The sequence below is a fragment of the Lepidochelys kempii genome, chromosome 1, assembly GCF_965140265.1.
Source record: "Lepidochelys kempii isolate rLepKem1 chromosome 1, rLepKem1.hap2, whole genome shotgun sequence".
Lineage (NCBI taxonomy): Eukaryota > Metazoa > Chordata > Testudines > Cheloniidae > Lepidochelys > Lepidochelys kempii.
This window is the reverse complement of record NC_133256.1, coordinates 100,841,295-100,854,214: the sequence shown is the minus strand read 5'-3', so window position 1 is coordinate 100,854,214 and position 12,920 is coordinate 100,841,295. Positions and strand designations below refer to the sequence as shown.

Sequence of the window (12,920 nt, the reverse complement as noted above, 5' to 3'; positions counted from 1 at the left end):
AATCCCCGTCTCAACCTGCAGCCCTCTCCTGCAGTTCAAATCCCTCTGCCCTACCCCCCGTCTTGGAGCCTCTTCTGTACCCCAAACCTCTCCTCCCCAGCCCCATCCCAGAGCCCATACCCCCAGCCGGAACCCTCACCCCCTCCCGCATCCAAACTTCCTGCCCCAGCCCAGAGCCCCCTACCACACCGTGAATCCCTCGCTTCTGGCCTCACCCTGAAGCTTGCACCCCGAATTAGAGCCCTCACCTCCTCCCACACCCCAGCCTGCCCCAGCCCAGTGAAAGTAGGTGAGGATGGGGGCGAGCAAGCCACCGAGGGAGGGGGAATGTAGTGAGCAGGGGGCGAGGCCCTGGGGCAGGGGCAAGGCCCCGGGGAAGGGGTGGGGTGTTGGGTTTTGTGCAACTAGAAAGTTGGCAACCCTACTTACTATGAGCTGGGCCTAAATAGAGCTCAATTCAATCTTTAGTGAGAGATTAATAGAGTTACAGCTGAAATGCTAGAAGATTGAAAGTTGCAAGCTGGCATGGAAATAGTCCGCACTGAGGAGCACTGCAGAACCAGGTTCTGTAGGAAATTGATTTTTATTTGACCAACTTATGAGCATGTGGCTATCACATACTGAGCCTGAGCTATAGAGTGTTTTGCTAAAATCAATGAGAAGTGTGCACCAAAGAGAGTTATGCTGGCTATATGTTCATCAATAGTTGTATGCAGACTAATCTTCTTTGTCCCAATGGAGTGTGAACTGTCTTGTGGGATGAAATCCAGGCACACTTTCAAGTACTGGACCAGTGTACCAGTATGGGGAGGAGGTGACCAGCCCTCTGTGAAGAAAGAAGTGGTTCGGGACTATTTAGAAAAGCTGGACGTGCATAAGTCCATGGGACCGGATGCGCTGCATCCGATGGTGCTTAAGGAGTTGGCGGATGTGATTGCAGAGCCATTGGCCATTATCTTTGAAAACTCATGGTGATTGGGGGAGGTCCCGGAAGACTGAAAAAAGGCTAATGTAGTGCCCATCTTTAAAAAAGGGAAGAAGGAGGATCCGGGGAACTACAGGCCAGTCAGCCTCACCTCAGTCCCTGGAAAAATCCTGGAGCAGGTCCTCAAGGAATCAATTCTGAAGCACTTAGAGGAGAGGAAAGTGATTAGGAACAGTCAGCATGGATTCACCAAGGACAAGTCATTCCTGACTAACCTAATTGCCTTCTATGATGAGATAACTGGCCCTGGGGATGAGGGGAAAGCAGTGGATGTGTTTTTCCTTGACTTTAGCAAAGCTTTTGATACAGTCTCCCACAGTGTTCTTGCCGGCAAGTTAAAGAAGTATGGGCTGGATGAATGGACTATAAGGTGGATAGAAGGCTGGCTAGATCGTCAGGCTCAATGAGTAGCCATCAATGGCTTCATGTCTAGTTGGCAGCCGGTATCAAGCAGAATGCCCCAAGGGTCGGTCCTGGAGCCGGTTTTGTTCAGTATCTTCATTAATGATCTGGACGATGGCGTGGACTGCACCCTCAGCAAGTTTGCAGATGACACTAAACTGGGAGGAGTGGTAGATACACTGGAGGGTAGGGATAGGATGCAGAGGGACCTAGAAAATTAGAGGATTGGGCAAAAAGAAATTTGATGAGGTTCAACAAGGACAAGTGCAGAGTCCTGCACTTAGGATGGAAGAATCCCATGCACTGCTACAGACTAAGGACCGAATCGCTAGGCAGCAGTTCTGCAGAAAAGGACCTAAGGATTACAGTGGACAGGAAGCTGGATATGAGCCAACAGTGTGCCCTTGTTGCCAAGAAGGCTAACAGCATTTTGGGCTATATAAGGAGGGCATTGCCAGCAGATCGAGGGACGTTATTGTTCCCTTCTATTCAACATTGGTGAGGCCTCATCTGGAGTACTGTGTCCAGTTTTGGGCCCCACACTACAAGAAGGATGTGGAAAAAATGGAAAGAGTCTAGCGGAGGGCAACAAAAATGATTCGGGAGCTGGAGCACATGACTTATGAGGAGAGGCTGAGGGAACTGGGATTGTTTAGTCTGCAGAAGAGAAGAATGAGGGGGGATTTGATAGCTGCTGAACCTGAAGGGGGGTTCCAAAGAGGATGGATCTAGACTGTTCTCAGTGATATCTGATGACAGAACAAGGAGTAATGGTCTCAAGTTGCAGTGGGGGGGGGTTAGGTTGGATGTTAGGAAAAACACTTTCACTAGGAGTGTGGTGAAGCACTGGAATTGGTTACCTGGGAGGGGGCTGGGATTTCATTCCTTTGCAGTTTTCAAGGTCAGGCTTGACAAAGCCCTGTCTGGGGTGATTTAGTTGGGGATTGATCCTGTTTTGAGCAGGGGGTTGGACTAGATGACCTGAGCTCCCTCCTAACCCTGATATTCTATGATTCTATGATTCAGTGCTCTTTATTAGCAGAGTTCCAGCATTCTCCTTTCCATTTTAACAGCTCATGCACTAGTCTAATTCGTTCAGTGCTGAGGATCTAAGGTTATAATTTGGTGGCCTTAAAAAGACACATAATTAAATCTCTCTCTCAGTGCTTTTTAAACCACTAGAGGTTAATAAACATAAACCTCTCTAATTTGTTTTCTCATCATTTGCATAAAAACACTAATTATTTCAAGGCTGCAAACCTTCTTCATAGGTTGTCATTGTCTGACTCGGGTCCTGTTTCTTTTTTCTCAAATGTTGTAACAGAAGTTTGCTTTCCAAAAGTTTTGAAGAGACTTCTGTGATGTGGAGTCATTTATTATTAACAGTTTTCCTGGATATTTTGTGTCTTTGTGCATCTTTCTTTAATGAAGTTGTTTGATTTCTTACCCGGTGCCCCTTAATGACCGGAAATAGAAGACAGGATATGTATGCCCTCTTCTCTCTGTTATTGTTGTTATTTATTATTTGTATTACTGTAGCACCTAGGAGCCCTAGTCATGGACCAGGACCCCCTCATTGTGTTAGGCACTGTACCAACATTATGCTGTTAATGCACATCCAGATTTCCTCCTACAGTTTCCGATCTCAGTCTTGAATGCTCATTTGCTTGCTTCTTCCATGAATACATCCTTGCTCTTTTCATGCACCCCTTTAGCCATGGAATAATATCCTTACATTCTTTTGTAAGGCTTAATCCTCCTCCAAAGTCTCTCCTCCTTCAGATCCCTACCCAAGACCCAATTTTGCTGTGACACCTAACAAAAAGCCATCCAAATAATGGTGTCTTTGCTGTGTGACAGTTGGGGATAACTGACATTACTTATTATTTTAAAACTTACAGATGATTTGGAACCTTCAGAAGCCATCAAACTGTGCAATAGCTAACTTAGATACTTCTATGATCCCTTTTTTTTCATTACCTGTTGCACTCCCCATCTCCCTTCCTTCCTTGTCTTTGTCACATTCATGGTATCTTGTTTCAGATTAGATTAGATACATGTATTTACTGTATGTTTGTACGGTAATGAGACCAGTAAGACCTCCCCCCATCTGACCGAGATCCTTGGGAGATACAGCAATACAAATAATACATATTGATGCTAATTTTTGGCTTAGATATAACTTTCTGTGTAGCACCTCTTTTATATAAATCCATCAATTTGTTTTCTGTACCTTCTGGAGTTCTTTTTTATACGCTTTCTTTTCATTCTGAAGCTGCAGGAAGTAGGCTGCTTTATCACAGCATCTTCCAACTTTTTCACTGTCGCTATATTTCTTCTTAACAGGATCACATTTCATGTATTCTTCTATTGCAGGAGCATATTCCTGATAATGTTGTTGATATATGTTGAGAGAATATTTTAGGGTATTATCATTCTAGCAGGTGATATACTCTACTCCGTTTATGTAGATGTGGTTAGCTTCCTCTGAGTCAATATTGTCTCCTTTATATCTATGTAGCCATTGCTTGACCAACCTGGAGTTCTTGCACCTAGGCTACATGTCTGCCTTGTTGATTGTGAATGCATATCCCCTTTTTCTGATGTGGGTTTGAATTCTGGGATCTTAGCTAGGGATTGTACCATGAAGCATACTTTCTTGTCATATATATGACATTCCTTTTCAAATGCTGGATAACCCACCACACCTTTTGTGGGTGTTTTGAAATACAGTTTTACCTCCTGAGACTTAACTTGCTGGTACCATGGGCTTATGTGTCTTTAGTATACATACAGGTTGTACTTTGCTTTTCATCCAAGGGCCTGGACCTCTCCCACTTCCTAGATCATGCAGAGCTTAAAAGCTGTCCAGCATGAGCTCTGGCTCAGGGGCTGTTCCCCAGACCCTGAGTGATGCACAGTTTGCATCTTATCTCATAATCCAGGCCAGCAAACGTATGCATTCTTATTGGTGTAATTTGGAATAAAAGTTGGTCCATGTCTCACTTGCCTGAAAACTAATATTCTATATACCTTGTTTATTTCATTTTTAAATAGAGGGATGGTCAGTCAGAACACTAAACTCTTTTTCAAGGATATCTTCTCTGCCACGTGTTTTGCTGGGCATGAGTCATAAAATGGCATTTACCATCTTTCCCATGTAGTTTAGCACAAGTGCAACTTGCCATTTTGGACTTGCAATTTGAACTGCAGCCAACAGGTTTCTAAACCTTCTTGTTCATTTATGTCATCATTAAACAACATCTCCATCCTGATGGCTCTTAAATGTTGGCAATAAAATTAATGCCATACTGTTTTTCTCTTGGTTTTTGTGGATTTTGTTTTGAGGTTTTTGAACTCTTTTTTCCCCTACTTGCACCTTTATATTGTTTTCTTTTCAGCCTTTTATCAACATTATTGCTGTCTTTTTATGTTAAATCTATGTACTTTTGTTACTACAGCTGTTGTTAGCTGTTTCTCTTTAAAGCCTCAGTTTAGGAAAGCATACTTTTTCAGGACAGCTCATGTACATGTGCGTGCTTAAGTTCCATTCAAATCTGTGCTTGATTACTTTTCTGCATAGAAGCCTAAGTGCTTTCCCATATACTGAGTCTGTGTACCATTGCTTATATCAAAGATGCTCTCAACAAAAATAGCCATTGCACTTTCAGTTCTGGAGCCATAGTGATGCTGAAAGCAGTTTTACTGGGGGTGCTTCATAGTACAATAACATTTAAGTGTTTAAGGAAAAAAAATTCACTGTGGGCAAAATGGAAAGATTTTCATTCTGCAAAATAATCTGATTGTTACTCTCACTTTCTGCGTGAAACCAATAGATGCCAAAATGTTATACTTAGAGATTGTTTCTATCCCCTCCCCCTCTATATGGTTACAGCATTTTCCATTCATTGAAATTGTGATGCTATTGTGCTCTTTGCAGTCCTATGAGATATTCTTTTTATTTGCTAGCTATTGTGCCAATACTAAAATGCTACAGGAATAATTGCCAATTAAGTTTGCAACATAAAGCTGAAATACTAACTTAACCAGTAGCAATGCTTTCTTAATTAAAATTTTATTGAAATCAGAGCTTTTTGTGAAGGCATTAACAGTTGTTCTTTGTTCTTGATTTTGGTTATTCAAATACTCTATTTATCAGTGCCCATCTGTGACAGATCCTGTTTATATTTACAGCACTATTCAACCTTATACCAGTGGGACTACGAGTTGTCGCTATCCAGGGTGTAAAGACAGGGTTGTATATAGCCCTAAATGGAGAAGGTTTCCTCTACACATCAGTAAGTAGCATGCTGTGGATATTTTGAATTCTTTTGACACACATATCCAGAACAGAACTCTGTACCATAATGAGACATATCTCACTTACAATAAGTCCTATAGAAATTAATAGAGATTAAATCAATATGTTTTTAGAGTCTCTAAAAATTGCTCTGAAACCCTGTAGAATTTAACAGAAAATGATATCCTTGCTGTAGAATTTTCTGAAAAACATTCTGTAGAATTCTATAACAGGGATATATTTAGCTACTGAAATCTGTGGGATGGTTTAGTAAAACTACAGATGGGTTTATATTTTCAGTTAAAGACTCTAGAACTTTTCTGTAAATCTGCAGTGCCTTCATTACTGGCATGTTGTTCAGGATCTAAAATTTGCTACAAAGTTAGTTGAATGATTAATGTTTAGTAAAATAAGGTACTTCTGTAATGTAATTTACATTCCTGTTATATATCAATATATTTTCATTGTGTGTATCACTATTTTTTTTCCTAATGGCTAGGAATATTAGAATTGAAACATCACTTTCATTAATAAAAATATTATCATATGATTTTGAAGGATTTTGAAAAATTGCTCGGTAAGAATTGCATGAAATAATACAGCCCTGCAAAATGGCCAAAGCTAAAAAAGTTCCTTCAGGCAAAATAATGCTGCTAAATAAAATATCTTAAGATATTTCAAGTAAGTTAATTCTAATCAGTCAAAATGTGGTGGTGGTACAGCTGTGAAGAGCCTCAGTATTATATAGGATTAACTTAATGACAGTATTAACCAGGTGTTTAAGAATTTTTTTCCCCACTGTAGTGGATGCTGTTTTCACACTGTATCTCATGCTCTTTACATTTCTTATGTCAGATGATTTTCCAGTCCACACTGAGTTAAAATATAATGCTTTGTTTCCACTGTGCCTTGAGAGGAAATCAGGCAAATTTTGCTTCGATGTCCTGAAGGAAAGTATTCTATTTCTTTTAAATATGTGACTGTCGTTGAAAAGTTAATTAGAAGGAAAACAGTGTTTCCTAATGTTGAACGTCAACACCAAGAAAAATGTCTGATCATAGTATGTCTCTGGGATACCCCAACAAATGTCATGTGAAAGATTTATTTTCTTTAGTGTGTCACAGAAAAATATAACACAACATGTAATATCTCCCTGCATTGAAGACTAGAGCACTGTTGGCCTCCCATTTCCTTAAGGTTTCATGTATATGGAATTCATGTCATGGAGATTATTTTTTTCATGTGGTAACAATGCAGTATGAATATGCTTCTGCCCATCAGTAACGCCACAGTGCTCTCACCCCTTCCTAGTGAACGCTAAAGAATGTTTCCGGACGATGTGTTCATTTCAGAAAATATAGCAGTTTAATGGCTAGGCTGTAATTATGGAGCATGGGGAAATCTACGTGGCCGGATTGTGTCACCCTTTGTTCATGTATTACTCCAAAAATAGTCCCACTGAAATCACTGTGACTAATTGCTACATAAGGTACTAATCAACATGAGCAAAGATGGCAGAATCCAAATCTTAGTAACTTTGAACCCAATCCTGAAAACACTTGGCTAATAAAAGTTGTGTATGTGTATAAGTCGTCCCATTGTATAAGTAGTCCCATTGACTTAAACAACACTAGTCATATGAGTAAAGTCATGGGCATGTGTAAAGGTTTGTAGGTTGGCCCACTATATACCCTATATTAATTGGATTTTCAGAACTTACGATTTACATGGGTATTTCTGTTGTTATTGACAACATTTATTAATTGCTTTTTGCATGCCACTGTGTGTGCATTTATTTTATTTTTTACCATTTTCTATTCCATTGATATTCCTTAGGGAGAGTGGCTCAGTTTGTCCCTCTTCCTTATGTAAGGCAAGGGAAACAATACATATTGTATTGGGAAAGTACTGTTTACTCTTTTTTCATGTAAATATGAAATCAAATGGAAAACATCATTTGCAAAGATAAACGAAAATAATACAGCATGCAGTAGAAGAGTCTTTAGGTTTAACACATGCCAAAAACTATCTGAAAATGACTGTTCTTTATTTCATAGAGATGAGAACATAAGAGCTGCCATACTGGGTCAGACCATGGTCCATCTTGCCCAGTATCCTGTTTCCAACAGTGCTCTGTTCTAGAACTTTAGGGGGAGTATATACTTCAGTGCAATTATGGACCAATCCACCCCTTCTTCACTCCTGGCTTCTGGTAATCAGAGCTTTAGGGCCTCCCTGAACATGGGGTTTCATCCCTGATCATCTAGGCTAATTGCCATTGATGGACCTATCCTCCATGAATTTATCCAGTTCTTTTCTGAATCCGGATATACTTTTACCATCACAATATCCCATTGCAATGAGTTCCACCGGTTAGTTTGTGATATTTGGTAATCTAAAGTAAGATTTAAGAATGGTGATTTTAAAAATATATCATTGGAAAAACTCATGTCCATGCCAAAGTTCATATTAATATTTTGGGGGTAAGAATTATTATTGTGTTTTCATTAATAGGAATTACATATTTTGAGAGTAGAGACTAATAAATTTGAAAATAAAAAATAAAAACATGGAAGAGAGCACCTGCTTTAGAAAAAAGAGTTTGTCCTGATTTCAGTGGATAGGGGATTTATATGTGTATCTGCCCTCGGATCCAGATGAAGATATACTGTGCCCAGAAGCTGTGAAATATCACTCTCTGGGGAAGAATATTGTTGTCATAATTGTGAAGCAAACAATATGTATTACAATCTTCTTGGTGAGTTTTGCATTCTTTTGGCAATATTTTTCACCTACTGATCTCAATATACAGAAGTCATATTTTATATTATAGCAGCAGTACTCATGCAAGTGAAGTTATGGTTGTGTCTGCAGTTCTTGTTTCAGCTTAACAAAAATCCTGGCTAAATATGTTATTAAAGTGTTGGACTAGAAACTATATTTCTTTGATGGAAATATATTATTTGAAATAGCATAAAACAAATAGAAAACAAGCAAAAATGAGCTGGGCCAAATTGCTGATTATGTGATAGTGCTCTACGTTGCCATGAGGGAAGGCTTGGTTTGATTAACTTGGGAAATGTGGTGAGACTATTTCACATCACCTCTCATCAGGTAAGCAGCAGCATTGACTGGAAGGGACTTATGTCAAGTCCTTCTCAACTAGAAGAATTATTGACCTGCCATGAGGTCATAGGATGAGGAAGCTAAAATAGGTTTAGAATGACCTTCTTTTTAAACAAAAAACAAAACAAAAAACAGTATTTTTGAGGTTCACTACTGCTTAGGTAAGTATTTAACTAAATGATAGACCTGGAATCGGAACCCTCTCCAGCAGTTCAGATTTGCTGTCTATCATTTGCATACTTATACAAATCAAACTCCTACTCCACACCAGTTGAAATTTGCTAAGTCAAAAGGGGGGAAATTCTTTAGAGTTTTGAGAGAGCGTTGGAGGATTCCTTAGGGGAAAATGTTTCTTTGAGACGCCACCACCTTATTCCCTCTAGGAGTGTGATATAAACAACTGGAACAAAGTATTGTTTGCAGCTTGGGGAAAGCAGGAGGAGGCTTACTTCAAAAACTGGGAAAAGCATTTAGAAACTTATATATATCCCTTAACATAGTAACCAGTGAACTTTTCATTTCTTATGTTTCTTTTGATTTGTGGCACAAGTCTAGTGCTGTTAGAATGTACTGTGTCTGGACTTAGTGGCAATCTCCTGATTGTAGACACAGGTTACTGACCTTGAAAAATTATATTTACATACATAACAAAACCAGAGAGAGAGCGAGAGAGAGAGATGTTTCATGGATTCACAGAATGTTGTGATCTTAGTCTGAATTCTTCTCTATCATGGAAAAAAAGGATTTTTCCACACAAGAACATCCTGTATTACCAACCCAAAAATCTTGCTACTTCCCGGTGGTTTAAAGTTCCCTAAATACTTTTTTGTTCTATCTTTTCTTTTTGAAGGCTCATGACTCTGTGATGGGCTAATGAGATATTCAGCAGCATTCTGCTGACTGGTGGTTGTAGTCTAATGCACTATAATTTCCAGCAGCTCACATTGCTGCTTTTAAGTCTGAGTACACTTTCTTCAAACACTCAAAAATCTAAAACTTGTTCTGGGACTAGATCTTACATTATTAAAGTCAAGAGGAGCAGAACGGATCCCTAAATTACTGGTTAGAAGGATACTGCTGTTGGATAGCCCACCAGACCTGCAAGGATACACAAAGCCTGCAGTAAGAAGATGGCAATGTGTGTAATAAATGAGACATTTATTACACTTCCTTTGTATTTTGGCCAAATCTTGCTCATAGTTATGCACACACAATTCTCACTGCCTTTATTGGATGTTGCACATTCAAATCTGGGGTTGCATTTTGGACAATAGTTTTACCTTGGGTAGTGAATGAACAAGTGAAAAATGTTGCTATTAGTGAAAATCTGTGTTGCTCAATTCTCTTTCAGAAAAGTTAAGTTAGAGTTGAAGAGGGTGGCTCAGTTTTTCTGTTGTGCTTTTAGGATTTCCTGGTATGTGAATAGGCTCAATTCAGAAATGGACTGTATTGTGTTATTGAACCTATGTCCATTTTATGGTTCTTGGTGTCCTGACAAGCCATCTTGGATGTCCTCAGGTGACATTCTCCAAGAAGTAGTCTGCACGTTTGTTGCAGGGAACTGGGTTCCGGAGTTAAGTGGTTATTTTAGGTTATTCACTGTTTAGAATAGTTCAGCAGGACATTATTTAGTGGCTGCTATAGTGGGAGAAAGGTGGGATTTCTTTGGTTCTTCCATGGCCAGAGTGTAGGAAAACAAGAATTCATAGATCTGGAGCTTGTCTGTATCTGTTTGTTTTCTGGCACAAGCCCTTGAGTCTTTTCCCCCATTTCCTCTATTGCAGGTGATTGGGGAAGAAGGTAGGTCTATGAATAAAATGGGAAAGGATGCTTTAGGGACAGTATCAGTGGCAATAGTTAGTGTCATCATGACTCATTCCAGGGACTTTTAGTGGGGTCAGTAACCTGCACACTAGACTTTCACTGTGTCCGTGAGCTGCCAAGGACTGGCCATTGACTAAAGATGGAATTGGTTCTAATCTCAGGCTGCAGGTCAGCCCAAGATAGTGATTAGACTAGACACTGAGGGCTTGTCTACATGGGGAAAAAAATCCCCTAGTAGCTAGTCTGCACTTGCTTGTAGGCACTAGCCACTTTGCACTAACCCCCATATGGACACTCTTCTGCACACTAAAAGTGCCTTTGTGTACAGTGGTTTACTATGTTTGGAGGTGTACTAAGCTAAACTGCCTGAGGGCACCTTTAGTGCACAGTAAAAGTGTTCCTGCAGGGAGTTAGTGCAAAGTAGCTAGTGCGCTTGAAATTCACACCCAGGCTTACTGCACAGTAACTGCCCTGTATAGACAAGCCCCTTTTCAGGAACTGAGAATGTTAGCAGGAAAATTAAAATGAATAAAAGAGACACATTACTAGAAATACAAAAGCTTTTATAAAACCAACCATATTTCCAAAAGCAAAGGTGGTCCATGTTTTTCTCTCTAGAATGATCTTTTTGTAAAGTGTGAATTTGATTTAATCTGTGTTACATTACACAGTTTTAATTTGCTCAAAAGCTATGTGTATAATACTTTGCTGGTTGTAAGATAATAGTCTATACTGGAGCTTTCTGGAATTAGAGAAAATGTCAGTGCATGTTATCAGCATGTGACTTTATCATATCAGTAGTGCCTAGCAACTCTCAGTAGGAAGAATCTTCGGCATGGAGGGTTTCTTCTGACATTTCAGCTGCTTTCCAGTGCTGAAATTGCCACTGTTTCTTTAAGTGCCCATAATTGACATGTCTGAAAAGAACAATTTGCAGCCTCCAGGACATAGGTTTGTAGACAGCACACAGTGGAAGAGAATGAGACAGAGAGTAATCAATATTCTACAGATAATTTTCTATAGTATCTAAATCAAAGTAAAAAAAATATACTTTTGGTTCCTTAGATCCTTTGTGCTTTGGAATAATAATAATAATAGTGATGAAGAACCTCAAAAATTAGTACGACACTGAGACAAAATATTACAAGTATAATATTTTTCACAGTTATTATTTGTATTATTGTATTACCCAAAGGTCCCAACTGAGATCCATGCCCCATTGTGCTCGTCATTGTATAAAGAATCAGCCCTGGTGAGTTTACAATCTATATAGATAAGACTGACATGTTTGGGCTTGTTTGGCACAGTTTAGAGAATGGGAAAGTAGGTAAACAGCAAATCCAATCTTGATCTAATTAACTTCATGATTGGCATTTCACAAATTATGGAACAATATGAGTCTTTATTTTCAAATTCTATAAAAGTTTATATTACATTTTAAAAAGGCAGTACTTGGTAACATACAGGAACTGCACCCAGGTAAAACATAAAACATGCATTAAGTCAGTGTCAGATTTCCTCCATCTCTTTTGCAAACCTGAAAAGGACTTATAATGGGAAACAGTTGGATACTAGGGTGATGGACAGCATAGATATACATTTCTTTATACATTTCTTTGATGTATACAATTACGTCTTTAAAAATTCAATTTTCATTCAGAAACTGTTGTTTATGAAAGTTAGGAGGTGTTTTAGATCATAGAATCATAGAATCATAGAATATCAGGGTTGGAAGGGACCCCAGAAGGTCATCTAGTCCAACCCCCTGCTCGAAGCAGGACCAATTCCCAGTTAAATCATCCCAGCCAGGGCTTTGTCAAGCCTGACCTTAAAAACCTCTAAGGAAGGAGATTCTACCACCTCCCTAGGTAACACATTCCAGTGTTTCACCACCCTCTTAGTGAAAAAGTTTTTCCTAATATCCAATCTAAACCTCCCCCACTGCAACTTGAGACCATTACTCCTCGTTCTGTCATCTGCTACCATTGAGAACAGTCTAGAGCCATCCTCTTTGGAACCCCCTTTCAGGTAGTTGAAAGCAGCTATCAAATCTCCCCTCATTCTTCTCTTCTGCAGGCTAAACAATCCCAGCTCCCTCAGCCTCTCCTCATAAGTCATGTGTTCCAGACCCCTAATCATTTTTGTTGCCCTTCGCTGGACTCTCTCCAATTTATCCACATCCTTCTTGTAGTGTGGGGCCCAAAACTGGACACAGTACTCCAGATGAGGCCTCACCAATGTCGAATAGAGGGGAACGATCACGTCCCTCGATCTGCTCACTAT

At 39.6% G+C, this 12,920-nt stretch overlaps 1 protein-coding gene across 9 annotated transcripts in view; it reads left to right on the top strand.

Annotated features, from left to right (window-relative positions):
• The window catches only part of FGF14 (fibroblast growth factor 14), a 607,804-nt gene that overhangs the window by 474,123 nt on the left and 120,761 nt on the right, over positions 1-12,920 (top strand). For all 9 annotated transcript variants that reach the window (XM_073349222.1, XM_073349202.1, XM_073349255.1 and 6 more), the window contains one exon: positions 5,582-5,685. In XM_073349222.1, coding sequence (XP_073205323.1) covers positions 5,582-5,685 — 104 coding nt within the window. The remainder of the gene's footprint in view (positions 1-5,581; positions 5,686-12,920) is intronic.